This window comes from Thamnophis sirtalis, unplaced genomic scaffold (genome assembly GCF_051295495.1).
Source record: "Thamnophis sirtalis isolate CommonGarterSnake01/CBP01778 unplaced genomic scaffold, rThaSir2_p1.2 scaffold_9, whole genome shotgun sequence".
Classification (NCBI taxonomy): Eukaryota; Metazoa; Chordata; class Lepidosauria; order Squamata; family Natricidae; genus Thamnophis; species Thamnophis sirtalis.
Genome location: NW_028261389.1, coordinates 467,991 through 492,989, shown reverse-complemented (window position 1 = coordinate 492,989; position 24,999 = coordinate 467,991). Strand labels below are relative to the sequence as shown.

Sequence of the window (24,999 nt, the reverse complement as noted above, 5' to 3'; positions counted from 1 at the left end):
TGCTCGGCTTTCCTCGTGACCTTCGGGTAGCGCAGGTGGGGGCCAGAGTGGAATGGCTAGGCCTAGTAGCCCCAACTCCCAGATCCTTCAGGGGGTGGAACCGGACCCTCCCCTGCAGCCCCCTCCCCATCACCCCCTTCCATGGCTGCAGACACAGGCGCCTCCTTTCGATGGACACACCGGGGGCTTCACCACAGAGATTCCGACGTACAACCACTTGTTTAGTGACTACAACGGCATTGAAAAAAGCGATTTATGACCGTTTTTCACACTTACGACCATTGCAGCATCCCCATGATTACATGATCAAAGTTGGACGCTTGCAAATGACTCCTATTTATGGCGGTCGCAGTGTCCGGGGGCCACGGGGTCCCTGCTTGCTACCATCCGGCAAGCAAAGTCCGTGGGGAAGTCGGATTCACTTAAGGGCCATGGGACTTAACTGCAGTGATTCACTTAACAACTGTGGCAAAGGTTGTAAAGCTGCCACTGGGGTCCCCAAGCGATGCCTCGGCTGCAGCCTTTGTAGTCTTCCTTCCTGGCCAGTCGAAGGGAGAGAAGCACCGTTTTTCCTCCCAAAAACAGGGCTGCAACTTTTCCTCTTTTGCTGTTTTTTAGGCGAAGATGAAAAATTTGCGGCTTCCCTCCTGGACGGAAAGTTTCCCCGGAGCACGTCAATGCAGGACACTGTCCGGGAGGGCCACGGCATCCCTCCCCCGCCACAAACCGCTCCCCCACCGCCCCCCGCCCCCTACTACTTCGACACCGCCCCGCCCCCCACCTTCTCCCCGCCCCCACCCCCAGGGAGGGTCTACGACACCGTCCGCTCCAGCTTCAAGCCGGGCCTGGAGGCCAAGCTGCACGGGCTGCCGCCAGTCATCAGCGCAGCCGAGATGTACGACCAGGCCAGGGCCAGCATCCCTTACCCCGAGCGGCAGAAGCGGGCGCGCTCCATGATCATCCTGCAAGACTCCTCCCACATCCCCGTGGAGCCCACCGACATCCCCCGGCCAGGCCCCTCGGCCACCCCGCCGGAGAAGCTGAAGCGGAAGGGGCGCGGGGCGGACAACCCCTACGCCAACATGGGCCAGTTCAACGTCAGCCTCTTCGCCCCCACCAAGCCCCAGCGCAAGAAGAGCCCCCTGGTCAAGCAGCTGCAGGTGGAGGACGCGCAGGAGCGGGCGGCACTCTCCGTGGCTGGGGGCTTCCCCCGGGAGCCCTCCCCCACCCGGCGGGGCCACCGCCTGAGCGGGATGGACTTCACCTCCCAGCAAGTGGAGACCGCCAGCCTGCCCTTTGCCACGGCGGTCGCGGGGGCCATGAAAGAGCGAGACCGGCGCCTTGATGAGAAGCGGAAATCCACTGTCTTCCTTTCCGTGGGGGCCATAGAGGGGAGCCCCCCCACCATCGACATGCCATCGCTGCAGCAATCCCGGTCCATCGACGAGCGTCTGCTGGGCAGCCGGGACGTCCTGCTGCCTTCCCCCGTCTCCGCTCTAAAGCCATTCCTCAGCAGCCCCTCGTCGACCTTCATCCACCCTCTGACGGGGAAGCCCCTCGACCCCAACTCCCCCCTGGCGCTGGCGCTGGCCGCGAGAGAGAGAGCCCTCTCCACCCAGGTTTCCTCCCGAGTGGCCACCCCCATCCACAGCCCCGACTCCGACCGGGCGGCCCCCTTGTTTGTGGACATCCAAACCAAAGAGCAAGAGAGGGGGGAGCTGGAAGGCCGGGGGTCCCCCGCCTATTCTCCAGGGTCCAAGGCGCCTACACCCAGCTCTCTGACCCCTACCCAGAGCCCCTGGGGAATGCCCGGAAGTGCGAGGAAGGAGGGCGAGGCACGGACCGAGACTCCGGTGAAGGAGGTGGAGGAGAAGAAGGTGGAGGAGAGGAAAGCCATGATCCTCAGCATCATGGACACCTCGCAGCAGAAGACGGCCGGCCTCATCATGGTGCACGCCACGAGCAACGGGCAGGACCTGGGCTTCGACATGAAGGAGGAGAAGACCCCTGTCCCAGAGGGGGGGCCGGAGCCGGGGGAGGTGTCCATGATGGAGGCCCAGCCCAGTCCCGTGGGGAAGGCGCCCGTCAGCCCAGCCTTGGACAAGACGTTCGGACAAGGGAGCTCGGAGGAGGACGTGGAGACGTACACGGTCACTCTGCCCCCCGCGCAGCTCTCCTCCAGTGACGAGGAGACAAGGGAGGAGCTGGCGAAGATTGGCCTGGTGCCGCCACCCGACGAGTTTGCAAACGGGGTACTGGTCACCACCGCTGGCACACCTCTCAGCCAACTGGCTGCTCCAGCCATCGCCCCGCCATCGGTGCCAGCGGCAGCGGCCCTGCCTTCTACCACTGGTGGAACACCCTCAGGGAAGCCCTCTGATGCCCCCACCGCCCCCGAGTCTGCCGCAGACTCCGGGGTGGAAGAGGTGGACACCAGAAGTTCAAGTGACCATCACCTGGAGACCACAAGCACCATCTCCACCGTCTCCAGCATGTCCACGCTGTCCTCCGAGAGCGGGGAGCCCACCGACACCTACACCTCCTTCGCGGATGGGCACACTTTTGTACTCGAGAAGCCGCCAGTGCCTCCAAAGCCGAAACTCAAGTCCCAGACCAGCAAGGGGCCGGTAACCTTCAGGGACCCACTTTTGAAGCAGTCTTCGGACAGCGAGCTCATCTCCCAGCAACACACGGCCATCCTGGCGTCCGCCAGCGTCGGCCGGCCACGCTACCTCTTCCAGCGAAGGTCCAAGCTGTGGGGGGACCCCCTGGACAGCAGGCCCCTCCACGGGCCGGAAGACGACAAGCCAACTGTGATCAGCGAGCTGAGCTCCCGCCTGCAGCAGCTCAACAAGGACACCCGCTCCCTGGGGGAGGAGCCTGCCGGGGGCGTCATCGACCCTGGAAAGAAGACCCCCATGGTGGCAGCACGGTAAGAGCCCCTCCCCACGCCCAGGCGGACCCAGGGGGGGGCTTCAGGTGGCCTCCCCTTCCCCAGCGCCCCCCTCCTCCTACCTGGGCCCTGATTCAGCAAGGGGGAGGGGGCCAGAATGGCCGCTTAGGATTTGTCCCCATCTAGGTTCGGGGAAGGGGGGAATTTGGAAAGAATGCTGAGCCCCCTCCCACTCGTCCATTTCCTCTTTCTCCTACACACACACACACACACACACACACACACCAGCTTTGCGGTTCCAGGTTTGATTTTCAGTTCTGTTCTTTGTGCCCAAGACCTCTACAACAGGCAGAGGCTTCACCCTTTCACACACACACACACACACACACACACACACACACACACACACTCTGTAAAACACAGCGGTGCCCTTCTCTCCCCCCCCCCCCCCCGGTGAGCCTGGGTCCCTGGCAGAGGAGTGAAGACAGCCTCCCCCCCTCCTCCTCCTCCTCTCCGCTGCTGCCCTGCCCTCCTCTTCTCCCTGCCACTGTGGGTGGCCTCTGCCTCCTTTTGTGACGGAGACACTACGCCTGCCTCTGAGGCACACAGAGGGCCCTTGGCTTCCTAGATACAGGCAGTCCTCAACTTACAACAGTTAGCTTTTCAAGGTGACTTGCGACCGTTTTTCACAGGCACAAGGGTTGCAGCCTCCCCCCCCCAGGGGTCCCGTGATCAGAATCCAGGCGCTTGGCAATTGGCTCTTATTTATGACGGCTTTAGCGCCCCGGGATCACACGATCCTCTTTTGTGACCTTCCGCAGACTCACTTAACAACGGTGGCAAGAAAAGTCGTAAAATGGGGCAAAATTCACTTAACAGAAATGCTGAGCTCCGCTGGTTGTAAATCCAGGACTGCCCGTATTTAGCAAAGTGGAGATGGGTGGAAGAGCCCCCATCGGCCGAAGGCCTAAGCCAGCTGGGAGGGGGGCCGTCCTGGCTTCAATGCTCTGGCTTTGGGCTCCCCCCTCGGCCGCTGCTGGACCCCGTAGGGACCTTGTGGGCCAAAGGGGGGAGGGTTATCTTGAGGAGGAGGGAGGGGTCTGCGCAGACACACGTCCCCCAGGGAAAAGAAGGGGCCCCATTCATGAACCCCCGAAGAGGAAAAGGATGCCAGGCAAGGAAGCAGCAGGAAGGAGAGATCTGGGCTCCCTGGGCCGCTGCCTCATTCAGAGATGTGGAATAGCAGCATTACAAGGTTGGGAGGGACCTCAGAGGTCTTCTAGTCCAACCCCCTGGTCAGGCTGGCTGGGGAATTCTGGGAGTTGAAGTCTTAAAATTGCCCTGCATCCTTCTGTCCGGTCTCCTTTTAAAAACCTCCAGTGACGAAGCCCCCCCAACCTCTGGCCAAACACGGACACCCCACACACACATTCGGTCGTTATAAGAGTCTCCCCAGATCTCTTCTCTGAGAGTAACCGTAGAATCCAGTGGATCCCTTGCCCAAATAGGATGCTATTTTACATCCGTATCATTTTGGACAGATGTTCCGTTCCATTTGCCAACCCCCCCTCCCCACCCCACCCCCGGTGCCTCGTGTAAAGTCTCAGTGGAATTTTTCCTATTCTGAATAACTTGGATCGGGCACCCCCACCTCCCACAACAAACAGACCCCTCTTCCCCCTCCCCTCCTTTGGCCAAAGACCCCCACAGGACAGTCAGCCACGACCCCACCGCCCATTCTTTTAGTAACCAACCTGTTTCTTCACTGAATGCTTCAGGCCATGCAAATCACAGGCCACAATTTCCTTCTAGTTTGAGCCTCCTCTGGGCCCCTGGGGGTTTAGGACCCCAAACCGCCTCCCCTCCTCCAGCCGCAGCAATTCCTCTGGGGGGGGGTCTCCCAACCTCAGGGGCAGCTGGAGTCAGAACCCAATAGAGATTAGAGCCAGGGGGAAGGTGGGCTGTTGGACCTCACTGCTAGGGGGCAGAACCGATCCTGGGCATCCAGGATCAGCTCTTGCATGGGGAGGTTTGGTCCCCGATGTGTGGCCCCTCGGGACCCTTCCCATTTTTCCCAGGACTGAAAGGACATGGCTGGGTAGACCCCTCCCCATCTGAGACCCCTGCTGCACTGCCTAGGACAGGGGTGGGCAACTACGGCCCCTTTACCCACCCTTGGAGGTCAACTCCCAGGAGCCCTGAGCCAGCCCAGTCGACTGAGCCATGCTGGGAATCGCCGTCCAGAAGTTGCACATCCCAGAGTTTCCCCCGAGCCCACGTTGGTTCCCCTCCCCCAGTTTATCTAGACGTGCACCCTGTAGCCGGCCTCTAGTGGGGAGGGGGTTCCCGGGGGGGGAGGGGGCGCAGGGGGAACAGAAGGGAGAAGAGGAGGAAGGAGAAGAGAAGAGAAAGGCTATGGAGCAGTTTGTGTTTCCAAAACCCACCATTGCTTTGTATTCTTACAGATCTGGCAAAGACCCTGAAGAGAATTAAACCATTTAAGCCTTTTAGCCTCTAGGGTAAATCCTTCCTCTTCCTCTCTGTCCCGGCTCAGTAACGCTCAGCTGAAGCAGCCTGTGATGTCCTCCTGGTCTCAGCTTCCAACTAAGGCAATTAACACCTTACCAACTTCCTTGTAGGCTTTGTTGCCACCGTCCTACGCCCCCCCCCATCCCCTCCCCCCCCCCCGAGGTCTGATGATCCCACAGGTGGGCCGATGGGGGGCAAAGGCATCTCTCAAGGCAGCTTCTGCTCTGCCTGTCGGAGGCCGGTCCGGAGGAGGGTCAAGGGGAGACATGGCAGCAACAGCAGCACTAAGGTCTTCGCTCTCTTTGGCCGCTGCCTGAGGCCTCTGCTGGTCAAGTGCAGCGGCCACTGGAGGACTTAAGCTCCTGGAATCCCCCAGGCAGGAGAGACTTCTGGGAGTTGAAGTCCACTAGCCCTCAAGTGGCCATGTTTGGAGAAGTCGGCTCTGGGGGCTTCGGCAGGGAGCCTCCTCCTCCCCCCCTGCGAGAGAGGCATGAAATTATCCAGAGAGCCGATTTCCCTGCCAGACCCATAATTCTTCCGCAAGGTCACTGCACAACCATTAACCATCACACACACACACACACACAACCTCTCTAAGAAGCTCTAAGAGTGAAAGAGTGGGATGAGCAGAGGGGAGAAGCGCTTCTCTCACGTGCCACGGGGCCCACAGAGTGGGGAGGGAACCTAGAGGTCATCTTGCCCAACCCTCTGCCTGAGCATAAGCTACCCACAGCTAGGTGGGCTCCAGGGGAGGCCCGGTGGTCTTCCTTGGGTTATGGCAACTTCCGGTTTCCAAAGATCTCACTGATGCTCACTGCAGTTGGGGGTTCGAATTTGACTCCCTTGTGACTTTTGTAAAGACTGCAGAGCCCACCCGTGTGCTTCAATGGGGGTCTTTGGGGGGTCACCTTGTCCGGCTGATCTTCTCCAGCCTCTTGGTTGGGACTCACCGGATCCCCTAAACTCCCCCCTCCCCCATTCCTGGCAGGCAGGGCGAAAGAGGGTGGAGCCCCAGAGCTGGTGGAAGGAGGGGGCTGCCGTAGGGACCCCCCCTGGGTGACGCCCTTTCCTCAAGGCCGACTCTGCTAGTGCTGCCCTCTTCATCCTTGGCATGGACTTTACCTCTCCGTGACTTTCATGCCGTAGATGCCTCTGGCAGCGCCCAGGAACACCCTCTGCAAAGCCAATCCCAAAACAAGGAGCCCCGGGGGGGGGGCAGTGGTTAGAGCGCAGCATTGCAGGCTGACTCTGCCCACAGCCAGCAGTTCGATCCTGACCGGCTCAAGGTTGACTCAGCCTTCCATCCTTCCGAGGCTGGTAAAATGAGGACCCGGATTATTAGGGGCAAGAGGCTGACATTGTATAAACCGCTTAGAGAGGGCTGTGAAGCAGTAGGTGAGTCTTAAGGGCTCTGGGTGCCTCTGCCTCGCTCCACCCCCCCCACCCCCCCACCCGGAATAATTCATATTCTCCAGGGAAACTGGTGTTTACAGGGCGTGTGCACTGCCTACAAGGATACAGGGGTAAGAGGGCCATTGTTGCTCACAAGTCATGGCATGCGTTTATGGCCGGCCGATCGCTGGCAGACTCACTCCATCCATTTGCTAACCCCTCACTAATCCTGGCTTGCTCACCCCACTGGGGAGACTCCCACCCTGGCTCCTGCTCCCTGGGCTCCTGCATGTTCACGGAGGGCGGGGGAGCAGGCAAAGAGAGACGGCTGTCATGTCTTCTGGGGCCCTGAGAGACGGTCCCAGGTGTGGAAGAAGAAGTCAGGCATGTTTCCTTCTGCGCCACTGACGGCCAGAAGCAAAGGAAAAGAGGGAGGGGGGAGGGGGCGTTTGAGAGAGATGCCACTTGAGTTTGCAATAACGTCAAGCAATTCGTTGATGCAACTTTGGCCCCGAGCCCAGCTTGGCATCGGATCTCTTTGGAATAATTCCAGGCCCAGATTCAGAGATCTGGCATAATGTCCTCGCTTAGCAACCCTTGGTGATCGTCTTAACGACAGTAACCGGAACTGCCGGAATTACCATCATTAAGCAGCATGGTCACGTGACGTCATGCTTTAGGATCCCATTGCTTAACGATGGCAATTCCGATCCTGGCTGCTCTTGTTAACGAAGGACTGCCTGTGTAATATTATATGAGCAAGATATTCCCGAAATAACTGCCGGGGCCCAACTCTGATCAGAATCCTCACTTCCTGATAAAGTTTTCTCCTCTACCCAACGGGACTGGCGGTTTTCCTTGATTTCCGGTGCCACCGTCCTCACTGTATTGCAACGCACAAGGACGTGCATTCAATTTTGCAGCTACTAAGATTGTTGGCTGAGCAGGGACAAAAATAGCCAGAGTAAACATTGAAGCCTGGGAAATAGACCCCTTGGCAGTCAACAGGAATGCTGATTTACCACCAGCTTATCAGGTACTTAGGAACTGAGGGGGTGGGGTGGGCACAAGGAAACAATATCCAGTTGCCTGCCGGCACGAGCTCAAAAGCTTGGAGGAATAAACCTCTGTTCCCGGTGACTGACTCAGATTGGATCGTGCAACATTATCCCGGCCCACGTATATTTGCTTCCATCCGCTAAAGCTTGGCCTGTTGGTGGCCCACATCGCCTGCCTGGTCCTCTTGTCTTCACAGCTGGCCGAGGGAGCCCAGAGACCAGGCTGTGCTCGGAGGGATTTCCTGAAGAGCTCATGGAGTGGAGGGTTTCCTTCAGGGGTGAAAGGATACCGGTTCTGATAGCTTCGCTAGAACCGGTAGCAAAGAGAAAGTGAATAGGTAGGGGGAAATGCTTTAAAAAGTGGGGGGGGGGGAGTTGGCCACGCCCTATCCAATCACATGACCAACCACGCCCAAAGAGCCAGTGGCAAAAAAAGTTGGGTTCCTCAAGTGGTTTCCTTGTGGACGTCCGCCTGGATTAGTCTGGGAGGCAAAGGGATTTCTGGAGCTAGGCGTCCACTTGGGAGGATTCCCGGTTTGCGAGCGGTTGGCAGGAGATCAGGGACTTTGGGGGCAGTTCAAGAAGCTGGGGCAGGGGCCTTGGGGAGGGGAGGAGGGTCTCCCCCAGCAAGGATCAGGAAGAGCCCCCCCCCCGAGCATCTCCTCTCCCCCCCCCCTCCAGTTCTGCATTTTTTTCCCTGTTTGCATTTCTCCTCCTGGCTGCCCTCAGAAACGCCTGAATATTTATCTACTATTTACAGCATTTCCACCTCACCCGGGGGATTCTAGCAAATCACTCGGAGGTTACACACTGCCTTCTGTAGAGCCCAAAGCTACCCCCCCCCCCGCTCTTTGGGCTGGGGCTCCCGGGCAGCAGCGGAGAGCTCCTGACGTATCCAGGGGGTCTTTCCAGAGGCATTCATTCCCTTTCGCCCAGAGAGGCTACCTCTCGTGGGCACACAGGCTCCCCGGTTCGAACCACCAATCTGGCAAAGCTGGATCAGCCTCCTTGCCCCGCCCTTGGGGAGCTCAGCAGGAACCGCAGAGAAGGAGGACACGCTGCTCTCCTTTGGACCTGCTGCCGACAAGGCCCCTTCTCCTTCCTTCCTTCCTTCCTTCCTTCCTTCTCTCTCTCTCTGCTCCCCGGCCCAGCCCCTCCTCCCCAGCCCCTCCCCTCCGCCCGGAGCTTCACAGTGGCTTTGGCTGTTGAACATCTGTGGTTGTGAACATCTCCTTCATGGAATGGGACGCAGGCTGTTGGACTGGCCGCGACTGGGCTGCCCTTGGCCCTCCGTGGCCTGGGAAGGCAGACGGGGGCCCCTGCTTGTCTCCCGGGCCAGGTGGAGGGTGCTGGGGAAGGGAGAGGGTCCCTGCAGCCCTGGGGAGCCTGAGGTCAGCCCGGCTCCTCCGCCCTTCTCCCTCCCCTGCCCCCGGGCAGCAGGAGGGGACTCCCGGGAGCGGCAGGGACCCCGAAGGAGGAGCTTCCGGCCGGCTCTGCTGCTGCTGCTGCTGCTGCTTCTTGGGGTGGTGGCCGGTGCCTTGGACGGATGCTAACCTCTTTCTCATTGCCTCTCTTCCTGCTCTCCCATCTGCATGTCTCGGCTGCTCTGTCTAGCACCGCCTCAGGCCTCAGGAGGGTGGGCGAGCTGTGTAAGTGAGCATGTTCATCTCATAGCAACAGTCTTCCCCCCTCCCTCCCTCCCCCTCCCTCCCCCCTCCTCCACCTGCTGCTGCTGCTGCTGCTCCTTGCTGAGTGTGCTGGGGGCTGCTGGGAGGGGGAGGGCAGGGCCTGCAGGGCTGTGTGGCTGTGTCCCTCCCCAGCCCCCTCCCCCCAACCCAGCATGTCAATATCTTGTCTGGTGATGTTCTGTGGCCCGGAATCCCAGGAGGAAGTGCCCGTCTGCAGTCAGATGCCAAGGGGGCCCTGGGGTCTGGGGAAGCCGGGGCTGGCTTCAAGAAGCACGGGGAGGGGAGGGGTGCCCCGCCTGCAAAGCATTTTTGGGGAAGGGGGGGAGAAAGGGGGTTGGGCCACAGAGGATTCTGCAGCCCCACGCAAGACCCATCACTGTTCTCTCCCCAAGGAAGAGCCCCAAGACCCCTGATCCCAGGAGGCGCCTCCCCCACTGCCTTGGGGGACTCTAACGTCCTCCTCTGAAAGACGCCGCTTCCTCCTCCGGGATCTGGGCAGCCCCTGAGCCCCTGCTTCCTCTGCAGGTCAGGCTGGCGGAGGGTCTTATCAGCAGTGGGGACCCAACCCTCATGCCTGGATGGCCCATCACGTTTCCCACCCAGGTCCTCAGGTGGGCCTGTTCCTCAGTGCCCTCTAGGAGGCCCCTCCCTCGGCCTGTGAGTCTCCACTGGCTAAGCCCCCCACAGACCTTGTTCATGCATTCTGAGCTTTGTCTCCTCATGGGGACCCTGGAAGGAGGTCTCCTCTCCACCTCGGAGTGGAGCCGGGCTTGGCCTGAGCTTCGGCCGTATCTTCTCACCTGCTGCTGCTGCTTCCATCTTCCGTGATGGGAAGAAGGAGGAAAGGAGCCAAGGGAGATGCCCAAAGTACCAGCCCTCTTGCCTATGACTTCGCTCAAGGCCACGGAGTGGGAGGGTGAGGTAGGATGGCCACAATCGGACAGATCCAGACCTTCTCATGCAGAATCCCAGGCCTGGCTGGAAGGGACCTTGGGGGGGGGGGGGGGCTGTCTTCCAATCCAGCCCCCTGTTCATGGCAGGACAGCTTGTATCATCTTGGACAAACAGCTGTCAGGTCTTGTCTTGAAAACCTTGGGGGAAACTGGCATTTTTCTTGAACGATACAGAGCGGCCATTGGAGCTCCTGGCAGCCGCAATGCTTGGCCTGGTCTCTCTTTGTGACGCATGGCCCGCGTTGTGCGTGAGGGTATTTCTGCCCCCCTCCTCGTCTTCTGAATCTCTCCAGAGCTGAGCACCTCCCAAAAGGCCCCCTTACCCGTTGCATGGCATCCACATGGGAGGTTCAGCCACCGAAGGGAACGCCCCCCCCCCTTTGCCTCCTTGTGGTTGATGTCCTCTGGATCCCTTTCCTAAAAACTCCCCCCAGTCCATTCTTGCTCCTGCAGCAGAATCTCCATTTGCCTTCCAAGGACAGGTGGACAATGTTCAAAGCAACCCCCCATAATGGATTCTCAAGATATTTTGTCCGAGTGGCAACATGAAGCAAATTATTTTAGGTGAACTTCAAGAGTGCCTATTGTGTCCAGAGGGGCCCCATTTCCTCTAGAAGGAGCCAGCTGGGAAGACTTTGGCCAAAGAATAGCGGATTGAGGATTGCGTTTCCCATTCAGTGTTTATCAGTTTCGGACGCAGGGAAGGGAGACTTTCCAGACCGGAGAGTCCTCTGGGGTCCTTCCTTCACTCCCTCAGTTCTCACCCTGCCCTGTATCCAAAAGCCGCCTTTCTCCTCGTCTCAACGGAGGGAGGGGTCTTCCCAAGAGACCCCTCGGCTGCTTCTCTGAGCTTCCTTAGTTTCCAGGCGTTTCGTCACCAGGCTAGGCAACATCGTCAGTGGAACTTCGGTTGGAGCCTCTTATTTCGGGGTCTCTTCTGCTTTCGTAGGTCTTAGGAGGGGGGTCAGTCCGTCACATGGCCCACCGGTCCCGCCGTGTGAGGGTCACGGGCAGCTGTTCGACTTATGACAGAGATCTGCCTTTCACTTGGCTCCTTCCAGATCGCTGTGATTTTCCCACGTTACAAAGCGGTCGGGAGGATTGTGATCCTGGGGAGGAATTCTGAGCCAAGGTGGCGCAGTGGTTAAATGCAGCACTGCAGGCTACTGCTAGATCAGCAGGTCAGCGGTTCAAATCTCACCGGCTCAAAGGTTGACTCAGCCTTCCATCCTTCCGAGGTGGGTGAAATGAGGACCCAGATTGTTGGGGGCAATATGCTGACTCTGTAAACCGCTTAGAGAGGCCTGAAAGGCCTATGAAGCGGTATATAAGTCTACTGCTATTGCTATAATTCTGCCAAGTCCCCCCCCCCCTGCTAAGGCCAAGAATTCATTGGGAGCGAGCAGGCCGGAAGGAGCCCTTGTAGGACGATAGTCCCCGTCCCCCCCACACGTCCGGCATGCAGAAGGCTTTCCATTTGGGCTCCTCTCCATTCTACTTGACGGCTTCAGGCCGAGTAGCCAAACCCCAGACATAGCCACGATTAACAGGGCTTTTCTCCTTCAGCCACACGCACTGAGCCTGTTGGCCGTGGCCTTTGCCACCAAGTGGGCTGCCAGGACCAGCTAAGAAGGGCTCATTCTGCAGAGCAGTCTTCGGCACGTGGTCAGTGGCCCCCTGCCCTTCGTAACGAAAGGCCCAAGCACGGACTGAAGGAAGCTTTTGTAAGAAATGGGCCCAGCTCTGCTCCAAGCCACACTCTGCGCCGCTGCATCCCACGTCCAGAGCCTGGTCCCCCCCGCCTGCTCTTCCAGCCGAGAGAAGCCCTCCGTGCCTGTTGGAGAATGAAGAGCCGTCCTGAGCATCTTCACTGAAGGAGGCCTCCTTCGCTCTTTCCTGGACCTGGGCCATTCTTCATTGTCCCTCCAGTGAATCCCTTCTCGAGCGTTGGCCAGAGCTGCCAGCTGTTGGCAGGCCCTGAAATGTCTGCCAGTGTCACTGCCAGCTGAGGAGCTTTTCCTCTTGAAGAGCTTCCCAAAGATCCTCCTCTCAACACGGCCCCTTCTTCCCCCCCTGACTTTCCATATTGTGGAAAGCAGCACATTTTTTCACACACCTCCCCGCCCTTTCAGACTAGTGATTGTCCAGGCTCTTCTTAAAACCCTCCAGGGATGGAGGACCCAGTGGTTGATTGTTCTTCCCCTGCCCGGAGCAGTCCCAGCTACCCAGGTCCCACCTGCCCCTCTGCCTTCCAGCCCTCCGTCCCCAGAAGCGGGATAGGTCCCTGATCGTCCCCCGTTATGCGCTGCAGACGGTGGTTCTTGAGGGTTTCCGGGTGGCCAGGAGGAAAAGGGACCTTCCAGCAGAGGCTTCCTGGGTCAGAGGGAGGTCCAAGTCATCTCCCTGGTCAGCAAAAGCAGCAGGCCAGAGCCGGCTCGATCCCTCGCTCCTCCCGGGGGCTCCCAACATTGGGAAAGGGGAGGCTAAGGAAAGAGCCCCTCGCTTTTAGGCTGAGCCCCCCACTCCAAGCGCCCCACTGATCCGAGACGTTTCTCCCCTGTTCTTGCAATCTCCCCAGACTGACTTATGCTCCCCTGAGAACAACCGGATGAGCCCTCCAGGGATTGTGGGGTGTGTGTGTGTGTGTCAGATCTCCTTTGCTTTTGCCCTGCATGGATTCCAAACTAGAGACGCTCTTAGTTCCACCCTCCCTGAATTTTCAGCCACAGGTTCCACCACACGTTTTAACAAAAAGGTACACGGTGGCTTTCAGTCCCTTTTTGTTTTGTCCGTGGAAATAATCTACACCAGCACGGCTGGCTGAAGGATTCTGGGAGTTGGAGTCCACACGTCTTAAAGTTGCCAAGTTTGGGGAGCCCTGGAGTAGACCTTGAGGAGCGCAGCTCCCTCCCTCAGAAAGGCCGACTGTCCCCCGGGCTCAGGGAGCTTCTCCTCGGCCCACTCTGAGCGAGCCTTCTGCCGGGTTCCCAGAGTCCTGCAAAGGGGGGGGGCTTCCAGAGCTGATGAAAAACACCGGCAGGAAACTATCCAGCCCCCCCCCCTCCCAGGCAAGCCGATTCTTGCACACGGGGGCGGGTGGGAGAATCACCCCCTGAAGCTGAACCAGGGAGCCTTAACAGGGTAACGGAGTTAGAAGGGATCTAGGAGGTCTTCTGCTCCAGCAGGAGACCCTCCCCCATTTCTGAGAAATAGTCCTGGCCCTCCCCAGGGTGGGTTTCTCCCTGCCCAGAGACCCTGCTTCCCCAGATCCCCACCTCTGGTGCAGGGAAGGTTGAGGGCCGCAGGGATTTGGGACTTTGGGGGGCTGAGGAAACCGGAGGGGGGTCGATTCCTGGGGAGGGTCAGTCCCCCCAAGCAGCCTCGGTGTGTCTCCCAGAGAAGGCCTGCCCAGGGGGGCCCATGCAGGAGAGCTCGGGGGGGCAGGGGGCTTCCCGGAGGGTTCTGCAGAATCTGTGGCCTTGCTGGTTGTGTGGGGAATGTGTGTGTGTGGGTGTGCCCCTGTTTTGTGCCTGGGCACCTCTCTCACCACTGCTTCTCCCTCCCTCCCTCCCTCCCTCTCTCTCTCTCTCTCTCTGTCTTCACAGACTTTTCAGTAGTTTAGGAGAACTAAGCACCATTTCCCAGCGCAGCTCCGGCACCACCTACACCGTGCGTCCTGGCAGCCGCTACCCTGTGACCCGCCGCACTCCCAGTCCGGTAAAGCCTGCCCTGGATAGGACAGACCCCCTGAGCACCGTCCGGCCCTACGGGCTGACCCCGCCCACCATCCTCAAATCTTCCAGCCTCTCCATCCCCCACGAACCCAAGGAGGTGCGCTTCGTGGTGCGCAGCGTCAGTGCCCGGAGCCGCTCCCCCTCCCCCTCCCCTTCCCCGGGGCCCCCCCTGCACTCCCTCCACCCCCTGCGGCCCTTCATGCAGAAGCCCCTCCAGCTCTGGAACAAGTACGACGTGGGGGACTGGCTGGAGAGCATTAACCTGGTGGAGCACAGAGACAAATTCGAGGACAACGAGATTGAGGGCACCCACCTGCCCGCCCTGACCAAGGAGGACTTTGTGGAGCTGGGGGTGACGCGGGTGGGGCACCGCATGAACATTGAGCGGGCACTCAAGCAGCTGGCAGAAAGCTGACCGTCCCGGCAGCCCCAGCTCCTCTCCCGGGGCTGCGACACTCAGGGGCAGGCGGGGCCGGTCCTGCTAGGCCAGTAGATGGGGGGGGGGCCACCCGGGGCTCCTCCTGCACTGAAGGACGGGGTGGGCAGGCGCCTCCTCTCCCTCCCGCCCCACAGGCCCCCGGGCACCCTGGCACAGGCTCCCTTCCTCGGGAACAGGCATGGGCCACGGGAGCTCAGCCCCTCCCCGAGAGAGTCGCTGCTGGACAGGCGGTTCTGGGGAAGGAGAGCCCCCCCCCCTGTAGGAGAAGACCTCGGCAGCAGCGCCTCCTGCGCACCTGGCAGGGGCCCCGGGGGAGGCCGGAGGGACCAGGGGCCGAGTGAGGAAGGGTCCCTTGCCCTAGGGTTGCCAGGCTCCAGCCGGGCCTTAACAGGACCCGTACGTTGTGGTGCTGTGGCTGCTTGTGTTGCCTTGGGGAGGCCAGGGGGGCTTTTGGGGAGGGGCCTCAGTGTCCTGGCTGCAGGGAGCCTGGCTGGCCCCCAGCGACTGCTGCCGGAGGAATCCCCCGTGAAGGCCAGCAGGAGCTCCCAAGGGAGGCCGAGGGGCAGAAGTGCCACCCCACTTCCTTCCCCACCTGCAGCCCCCGGCCCTCCCCCACAAGGACCCCGCGGGGCCAGGAAGAGGAGACGACCGGGAGAGGCCCCCGCGGAGAGCGGGCACTGCCGCCTGGAGGACTGTTGCCGTGCCCTGGCGCACAAGAGGGGCCGATGTCGCATGGATCGAAGCATGCTTGGGGCGCAGAGGGGGGCAGCCCCGGTGGGGAGGGGGGGTGGCCTCGTTTGGCTTTGCGGGTGCGGGGCAGTCGAAGGGGGTCTCTTCATCTCTCTGCATCTCTGTAGGTTTGGCGATCCCAAGGAGAGGATGCCCAACAGCAGGAAACCCCCCCCCCTCTGTCCCACTCACTCACTTTTGCATCTTTTTAATCAGCTATATATTTGAAAAGGGGGGGGAAAGAACAAATATCTATATATCTATATCTATAGCCACCTTGTTTAGTTAACGGTTGACTGAAGCTCTATCTTGCGGGGGGGGCTGGGGGCTCCTCCCTGCAAGGCTTGTGGGGGGTTTTAGTGACTGAATGAAAGAGAAGTTTTAAAGGTTCCTTTTAAATGGTCTGAATTTCAAGGGGGGGGGGCAGGGACAAAAAAAAAACGTTGCACTGGCTTCTGGGACACGTCTGAAGTCTTCCATTCTCGCTGGACAGGCCCTGACCGGAGGAGCTGCTCCCCCCCCCACTTACACACACACACACACACACACACGGCTGAGACTCCTTCCCTTGCTGAAGCCCCTCGCCCTGCTTTCCTGGGGAGGCCAGAGAGGGGCAGGCAGGGAGGAAGCCCAACTCTTGAGCCTCCTCTCCGCCCTCTGGAAGCCGGGCAGCCTGAGCCCCACAGCTGCTGCACACCAAATGCCCCCAGAAGCCGGGGGGGGGTCCCCAACATTTTGCAAAGGCCCTTGGAAGGGATGTCAGTCCTGAGGGGTTCCCAGTCTCAGATGCCCCCTGTGGCTGCCGCCTGGTCCCTCCCCTTTCCTTTAAGAGGCCAAAGAAATGGGGGGCCCTCCCTGCACCCCCAGCCTTCTGCTGTGGGGGGGGGGCTCCGCTCCCTACAGCCCTGGCCTGAAAGTGGAGGAGACCCAGCAGCCCCTTTGAAGAGGAGCCCCAGTTCATTCTCAAGGCCTCCCCTTAAAACAAGAGGTGGTCTAGAGGGGCTCTTCCTGGTCTCTTTGGCTGCCCCAAAACGGGGGGGGGGGGTCTTTCCCCACCCCTCCACCCCACCTCACCCCCGCCTGGAAGTGACTGTCCAGCCAGGCCAGAGCAGGGAGCTTCCACCCGGGTGGGACTTGGAAGGAGCCCCCCTCCCTCCCCAGGGCCCAGAGGGCCCCCAGAGCCGGCACCAAAGACCTGGGGGCTAGAGGGGGGGCCCTCACTGACCCTCATAGATCCCTGGCCTTCCCCCCCCCACCCCCAACTTTTACCAATGGCCAAGATAAACCTGCTTCCTGCCAAGGGCTCTCAAATGGCTGCTCCGTAGAAGGACGGGGGTGGGGGGTGGTGAGCACGCAGTCTCTTCCCCTGGGGAGGGGGGGGGGCAGCTGCCAGCTTGAAGACCCAAGGAAAGCCCGGCAGGGGGCAGCATAGCTGAGGGTGGGCTGCTCTCTTCCTCCTGAAAGGAGCTGGGGGGGGCTGGGCATCTGCCAGGAGTGCTTGCCACACCAGCTCCCCTCCCCCGATCCATCGATCTACAACACCCAGAACCCCCCAGACCTCTCTGCAATTCCTCCCCCCCCAATTGATCCCCCTTAGGGAAAGGTGAGAGGAGGGGGCCAGGTCTCTCCCATGCCCCTCCCTGAAGAGCCCCCCCATGGTGCCTCTGCCAAGCCTTTAATCTCCAAGGAGGAGGAAGGCAGCTGTGTTCCAATTCCAACGTTTTAAGGCCCCCGCAACCTCACAGGGACCCCCAGCCAAGCCTGGCCTTTTCCCCCCACCCCTGAGAAAAACTTCTTTGGGGTTACAACTTAAAAGGCTGTTTGAAAGCAACCAGCGTCACACACAAATTGTGTGATAAAAGGGTTTTAAACGTCAGCAAATGCAGGACCAGCCCCACATCTGGTGTTCTCCAGCTGTGTCGGGATGCGGTTCCCATCATCCCCAATTGTGTGGTGTGTTGGGGGTGGGTGGGCAGCCTCTCAGAAAGCACACACCCCATTGGGAGGGACCTCAGAGGTCGTCTAGTCCAGCCCCTTGCTCAAGCAGGAGACCCCCGTATCATTTCAGACAAATGGTTCTCTCAACTCTTCTTAAAAACTTCCCAGTGATGAAGTTCCCACAACTTCTGGAGGCCAGCAGTTCCCCTGGCTAATAGTCCCCACGGACAGGAAATTCTTCCTTCCAGGCTGCCCCTCTCTCTCTTTAAGGACCCCCCCCCCCGCTTCTTCTCCTGCCTTCTGGGGCTTTGGAGAATAGGTGGGAACCCCCCCTTCTCTGGGGCAGCCCCTCAAATACTGGAAGCCCCCCCCCCCAGTCCTCTTATCCCCTTTTTACAAATTGGGCCAGGAAAACCCCTTTTATAGAGGGGGCTTTCCTGGCCAGAAAGGGTGCAAGGAGCCCCTGGGACTTCATGAGCCCCCAAAGGGCCGAGATGGCCCCCCAGACTGCCTGATGGCCCCTGGACACTCCTGGCGATGGGAGGAGCTGCCTTCTCTCCCCCCAGGGGAGCCCCTCCCTCGTGTGGGGAAGCAAAAGCAGGTGCCAAAGACCCAACTGGCGTCCATCGGACCCCTCCTCATAAAAAGCAAAGGCCCCCTGGATTCCAAGGGTCCAGAAGGAGGCAGTTTCAGCCTGTCTCCAGAGAGGGGGGGGTCTCCAGGCCAAGTAAACCTAGAACCTTCCCCCTCCCCAATTTTCCTGGAGGGCTCACAATTGTCGCTTTGGGCTGGGAGCGGGGGTGCCCCCCCCTTCAAGCCATGCCCAGCCGCCAGCCGCCTCCTCCCACGGCCAGGGAAGCGCATCAGACGGCTGAGGTACGCACCCACGCGCGGCAGGCGCTTTCTCCGCTCCACGTGCCGTGGAGCCGGTGTCTCCGTCCCTTCCGCAGCTGTTTCTGGGACCAGAGGAGACGCGTCTGCCCAGCTGCCTGCCAGGCCTCCTCCCGCGGAGGCCCGAAGACTGCAGACCCCCTCCCCAAACTCCCCCCCCCTCGTCTGCAGGAAGTTCGCTTCGGGACCGGGAAAGCTGGACGCCTCCTTGATGGGGGAGCCCCCTCCCCTCTAGGGACGCGGGAGATGCTTTTGCTCTCCTGCCAATCAAGGAGGCCAGCGCAGCCCCCCCACCCGGGGGGAGCCCACCAGCCCCTCCCGCTAAGCAGCTGCAGCCGTACCTGTGTTTGCAAACACTGCGTGATGCCCCCCGGAGCCTCGGCTGACCGGAGCGGGGCCACCACGGCTAAGTCCCGACGGCAGGCATTGCGCCAGGGAACGCGAAGGCCGCCCAGCCCTGATGCTTGTCTGGGCCCGGCCGGGAGGAGGGCAGGCCGGCCTCAGGGCCAGAGCTCCGATGGCAGCTTTGGCCAAACCCCTGAGAGACTCCCTCCTCTCCCACCCCCCAAATAAAGCTCCACCCCTGGAAGGGCTGGGGGGGCCCAGTGTGTGGGAGGACTGTGTGCAGAGCGGCCCCCCAACAGCCCCTGACTCCCCCCTCTTCAGAAGCCCCCCCCCTTCTTTGCATTTAGACAGGGGCCCCTCCCTTCTTGGCTCAGAACAGGCTGGGTCGCCATGGGGTTGGTGCCCCCGTTGCTCTTCCTGGGACGCGGCACATGGTGCAACTTCAGCCCCCTCCCCCCCCTTGGGGAAGCTCTTGAGGAATCTGCTCCCAAACCAAGAGGATGGGGGCTGGGGAGCAGAGGCAGGCGAGCCCACCGCCCAGCCCTGCAGGGAAGTCTCCCCAGAGCAGGCTCCACGCCAGGGAGACGGAGGTCCGATGTGACTGAGTGTGGATTGTGCCATCCCAGGGGCCACCTTGGCCTGGGGGGGACCCCAATGGGGAGCTTGCAGGGAGAGGGTGGGAAGCCGACCTGCTCGGAGGGCGCCATGTTGGGGGTCCTGCAGTGAAGCAGCCGATGTTCTCTTGTGCCAGAGAAATCTCTTTGATTCCCCCCCCTTCCCAGTCCCTGCCCCCAACACCCACCCCTCCCCAGGAAGAGGTAGGAAAGGTCAGTCCCTTGGCCTGGTACCTTGACCCCTAAATAGCCCCTCAAAGGATGAGCCGGGCAGGGAAAGGGCCCAGTGCCCCTCTCCAGAGGGGAAGCAGCCGCTCTTGAGGGCACCTCCTGGTCACCAAAGGGAGCCCCAGCCGTCCACAGAAAAGCCTCCTCAGCTTTGCAAGGGGACGGAAAGCCCCCCCCCCCCCCACCCGAAGGTCCACCTGGAAGGGGAGCCAGCAGGGAAGAGGCCTCGGCTGCAGGCTCCCCCTTTGTGAAAGCGCTCAACTCCCCCCCACACCTATAGCACCCCAGGCCCCAGTGCGAGTCACGCCCTGCTTAGCACGTTCCCTCGTCCGCTTCTGCCTTCGCTTCCCCAGAGGCTTTGCCATGGCTGCCCCCCCCCTCCCGCCGCGCTTAACTGGCTGTTTGGCCAGAAGGACCCGCTTGTGCCCCGTCGGCATCCCAGCCTTGGCACCAAGGCAGCCGACCCTCCTCGGCTGGAGTGAAGCACGTCGCTTGCATGGCCCAGCTTCCGGTCCCTGGTTCGGATTGCACCTGCCCCCCCCCCACCTCTGCCCTCTGCCCGTCCTCAAGGCCCTGGCAGCAAACCCCTCCCTCCACTCCCCAAGCCACCCCAGAGAAGGCCAGAGGGCTCCTGGGAGAGGGAGGGGAGTCCTCCTGAGACCCCTCCCCTCCGGCAGGTGTGACCTCAGTTGCCCCAGGTTCTCCTCACGACTCCTCCGTGGCTTTCGTGGCCTCCGGAGAAAGTGGCTCACGGGGGTCTCCTTGGAGAGTTTCTTAAGGCGGCTGGTTCTCGTGGAGGTCTTGATGTGGTCCTTTAATCCCCCCCCCCGATGCCCATTTCCCCCCTCTGGGCTTTGGAAACAGGCAGGGACCCCTGCTCCCCCCCCCACCAGCCTCCTTGAAGGGCCAGGAGCGGTCTCAGCCCCCCACCCCTGTCTCTCCCCCTCCCGTTGCCCCCCCCTCTGCTGCTGCCCCCCTTGGTTTGGCTGAAGGTTTATTAATTGAGAGGGTCAGTTTGACGTCACCCCTTATTTTATACCGATTTCCTGAGGAAGTCCGTCTTCTGCAGAGTAAGGGAGGCCTGACTCACTCACCTCCTGACCCGATGTTGTGATAACGCCCCCCCCACACACACAGAGATCTATGTTTCTTATATTATTATTATTACTACTATTATTATGATTATTATTATTATGTAATAAATTTATAAGAAACCCCTGGGCTGCTGTTTGGTTATTGCTGCTGTTGTGGTGTCAGGCCTGCCTCCCCCTGGGCGCCAGGGCAGAACCGACCCTTCGCCCCGTGGGTTGGGAAAGGCATCGTTGACTGGAGGTTGACCAGAAGTCCAGAGAGTAGCCCGAAGCCAGAACGGAGAGTTTGTGCCAGACTTTGGCCAGTTGAACTTTCCCCCCTGGGTCTCTTCCATCCTTTGTCTCCCCTTGTCCAGCCAAGTACAAAGTATCTTTTGGAAACTCTCCTCTCTCCCTCAGGGCTCTCCAAACTTCGGCAATTTAAGACTTGTGGACTTCAACTCCCAGAATTCCACAAGCCTTAAAAATGGCCAAGTCCATTGGAGAGCTTTGCTCTAGGTGGGAGTGGCCTCCTCCCAAGGAAACGTCCTCGGTTCCCACACTTCAGTGTCAGTTTCCCCCAGGCACCTTCCCCCCCTCCCTCCAGCCCCCCCACCCCACCCAGGTTCTTGGCAGGCCGGCAGTGACTTCTGACGGGTGGGATCCAATGCTAAGGCCGTACAGGTAGTCCTCCCTTGAACTACTATCTGTTTAGTGACCGTTTAAAGTTACAAAAGCAGGGGGGGGGGGGACTCGTCCTCTGTCGCGTGATCAAAATTCAGGTGCTTGGAAAACCAACCTGTATTTACGACGGTTCCGACCAAGAAAGTCAACAGGGGACGCTGGATTCACTTAACAATTGCAGTGACTTGTTTAACAACAGGGGGCAAAAAAAAAGATCATAAAAGCGAGTGTGACTCACTTAACAACTGCCTTGTTTAACGATGGGCATTCTGGTCCCAAGCGCAGTCACCGTCAGACCTGCCTCAGCTTAGACGTTTTGGAAAGGGAGACTCTCGACTCCCGTCTGTTTGAAGCGATGGGCACTTTTAGTCAGGCGAAGCGTTTGCAGTGGAAGAGAAACCGGATCTGAATATTCCCACTCAAGGGCTACGCTTTCCCCGGCCCCTCCCCTTTTGACCAGTTCATCCAATAGGAGGCTCTTTTGATGTTTTGGGGAGGGCTCAGGTGTTTGGCACCCCTCGTTCACGCCAGGAGTCCTGGGAGACCGCTTTATACCTTCCCCTTCTCAGGCCCACATCTTGCTGCCCCCAATCCCTCCCCTCCCTCCCTCCCTCGCTATCTATGGCAGGAGACCAGTGAAGTGAAGAGCCGAAGGGGGCAGATCAGGCCGGCCTCGGACAAGGAATACCGGTGCAGGTGTCCATATTTGCCCCGCACAGACGCCGGTTAAATGCAGCCATCAATGAGGGCCGTGTGGAGCCCTCAGTCGTCTGCCCAACCACCGGTTGCCCATTTGACCTCGTTAAGTGAGCTTTTCCCCATTTTACAACCTTTCTTGCCACAGTTGTTAAGTGAATCACTGCAGTTATGCTAGCAACGTGGTTGTTAAGTGAATCTGGCTTCCCCATTGACTTTGAAGGTCGCAAAAGGGGATTGCAGGATCCCTGCAACCATCATAAGTACGGGCTAAGCCTCTGGATGTTTGATCAGGTGGCCAGGAAGATGCTGCAAAGGGAGTCAAACGGCCACTAAGTGAACTGCTCAGGATCCTTGCCCCCTGGGGCCTCCTGCCCTCCCCCACGAAGGTGCCCTGGTGCCCCCACGGCCCTCCCCCCTCGAGGCAGGCAAGGGCTTCTGCCCCTGGCACCCAGCAGCTGCCAGCCCAGATGCCTTTCAGGCCAGGCCGATCAATCCATCAGAACAGAGCTGGGAGGGACCTTGGAGGTCTTCTAGTCCAGCCCCTGCTCAAGCAGGAGACTCTATAGTGCCATTCCAGACAAGTGGCTGCCCAGCCTCTTCTTAAAAGCTCCCCCCCCCCGTGTTGGAGCCCCCACAACTTCCGAAGGGGAGCCCTTCTGCTCATTAACTCTTCTCATTGTCAGGAAATTTCTCCTTAGTTCTAGGTTGCTTCTCCCCTCCCTAAGTTTCCACCCGTTGCTCCTTGTCCCGCCCTCGGGGGCTTTGGGGAAGAGGCTGAGCCCCCTCCCTCTTCTTCGGGGTGGCCCCTGAGAGACTGGAGGACTGCTACCCTGTGCCCCCTCCTCCTGTTCTCCCCACTGGCCAGGCCCAGGTCCTGCAGCCGTCCTCCCTCCGCACCCCAAGCGCCGCAATCACACAGCCCCCCTGGTGACACCAAGCATATATTTTATTGAAAGTCCAACTCGTGAGGGGGCCGTGGGTGGGAGGGTCCCTATGTACAGCGCGCTGCTCCTGGTGGGTGAAGTTACGGATAAATATATCGCTACATGAACAGACAGCAGAGGCCACTAACGCTCAGCCCCCACCAGGTCCAGGCAGGTGGGCTGGCAAGCGGATGCATTCACCAGGCACAGCAGGGGGGGGCGGTGGGGGAGCCGGGGAGGGGCCTGCAGCCGGGCTGACCCTCTACCAGGGCCCTGGGGGTTCAGCGAAAGAAAACTGGGGCTCCTGGGTTCTCTGCAAAGCGTGATGCCTGGAAGAGTCCTTGCTTGCCTCCTCCCCCCCCCCATTCTCCCCAGAAGGGGCCCCCCAGCCACAGCAAGAGCAGAGGGGAGGAAGGAGCCCCCTGCGCCCCCCCCATTTCCCCACTTCTGCCAAGGAGCTGCCTGCAGAAATGCCCTTTGGGTTCCCGGCTGCCATGCTGCATGCGGGGGGGGAGGGGGTTTCTATCTTGTACTCCCCCCAACTCAGCTGTGCCCCTGGCAGGTGAGAATTAGCAGGAAAATAATGGGGGTGGGGGTGGGGGGAGGGGGTGGGGGAGGTGTGCGCACACATACAGCCCCTCTTCCTGAAAAACCGATTGGCCGAGGTGGGGGGGGGGCAGAGCGTCGAGGCCAGGCAAAGCCGGGAGGAGGCAGGGAGCAGGATGGGGAGGCATTGCCCTCCCCCAAAAGAAGGACGGAAGGGAGGCTGAGGGGGGGGGGCTGGCAGGTGGGAGCCCTTTCCCCAGGCAAGCTTCTTCCAGGGAGGGGCCCTCCATGCTGGGCCTCCCTCCCAGCCTTCCTTCCAGCCCAAACAAGGACCTCATACAAAGGCCATAATTCTTGGGAAGCCCCCCCACCCCCCACCCCCAAACAAGCATGAAAGCTGCTGCAGCCCCCCTCCTCCTCCTCCGCGCCCCCATTTCCCCCCTACCTACCAAGCGCCCTCTGGGAGGCTGGCCTCCGGCTGCTCCCCTGGCCACATGGGGACTTGGGGGTGGGGAATTAGGAAAGGGGGAGAGGGGGCAAGATGCCCACCAGACTAGCCTGGGCCCCAGAGCCCCCCAATGCCAGGCCCCCCCCCCCGCGTGCAGGGAAGTCGTGGGCTGGGCCTCCTGGCAGCAGTTGGGCCTCTGGTCCGTCTCTCTGGAGGGGCGTGAAACTGGGGAGGGGGGAGGGGCCGCCCTCCAGCTCACGTCCTACTCCAGGTAAATGTCTTCTGTGGGGCAAGCAAACTCAAGGTGCTCCTGGTAGTATTCCTGGAAGGCGCGGCTACAAAGAGGAGGAAGAGCTGAGTTAGTCGTACCCCTGTTCAGTGGGGGAGAAGGCCACACATGCCTGCCCTCCCCCACTTACCTGGGAGCCCCCAGACAAAGGGGAGAACCCAGGCATGCATGCACACGTCCAGCCCCCCCCCTTCCTTTAAAGGAGGCCAAACTCCCCCCCTCCCCAGAGAAAAAACATGCAGTTTGGCCCCACATGTCCACAGGAGTCACGAGGGTCTCCCACAGCCCTCGCTCCCACCCCCACCAGGGGTACCACTTCAGGCCAAGTCCCAGCAGCCTTGCAAGGGATGTGGGGCTGCCCTGTGCCAGAAGGTGCCAGGGGAGGGGCTGCTGCTATGTAGACCCCTCCCTGGGTGAGGTCACCTCTTTGGGCAACCACAGGCTGGGGGGACGCGGAGTTGGTGCCATCCGAATCAGATGGCTCTGCATGCCCAAGAGGACCCCACCTCACTCCTCTCGAGGGGCCCGGCGGGATCCGTAGGAATCTTCACCCAGCCCAGCCCCACAGGCACCCCGGCAAAGGAGGGGAGGGGGCAGAATTGCTGGGGGCATCTGCTCTCCCTTCGTGGCTGGACGAGGCTCCGGGGCTCCTGGCACTTGGGCCATCTTGCCAGTTGGGGTCCTCCCACCCGAAGGGTTGCTGTGCCCTGGGGGGATGGGCTGCCGGTTGCTGCTGGGCCCCCTCCGCCTCCTTGGGGGCACCGGCTGCAGCAGCGCCTCCCCCCCACTTACCCCACACACTCGGCCACCGGCCGCATGGACTCCTGCGAGACGAAGACGTGGCAGGCGAAGCGGCTCAGGACGGGGTGCTTGGTGATGAACCCAAAATAGCTGCAGGGGGAGAGCAGC

General features: G+C 60.5%; 2 protein-coding genes across 3 annotated transcripts in view; one reads left to right on the top strand and one right to left on the bottom strand.

Moving 5' to 3' along the window:
* The window catches only part of SHANK3 (SH3 and multiple ankyrin repeat domains 3), a 217,480-nt gene extending 201,675 nt beyond the window's left edge, over nt 1–15,805 (top strand). For both annotated transcript variants that reach the window (XM_087722598.1, XM_087722599.1), the window contains 2 exons: nt 619–2,932; nt 14,119–15,805. In XM_087722598.1, the coding sequence (XP_087578724.1) occupies nt 619–2,932; nt 14,119–14,662 (2,858 nt within the window). In that variant the 3' untranslated portion in view covers nt 14,663–15,805. The remainder of the gene's footprint in view (nt 1–618; nt 2,933–14,118) is intronic.
* An 8,006-nt stretch (nt 15,806–23,811) lies between these two features.
* Nucleotides 23,812–24,999, bottom strand: part of MAPK8IP2 (mitogen-activated protein kinase 8 interacting protein 2) — a 32,431-nt gene continuing 31,243 nt past the window's right edge. The window contains exons 11-12 of the mRNA XM_087722595.1: nt 24,883–24,981; nt 23,812–24,136 (exon numbers count right to left, since the gene is read on the bottom strand). Of these exons, the coding sequence (XP_087578721.1) occupies nt 24,064–24,136; nt 24,883–24,981 (172 nt within the window). The 3' untranslated portion in view covers nt 23,812–24,063. The remainder of the gene's footprint in view (nt 24,137–24,882; nt 24,982–24,999) is intronic.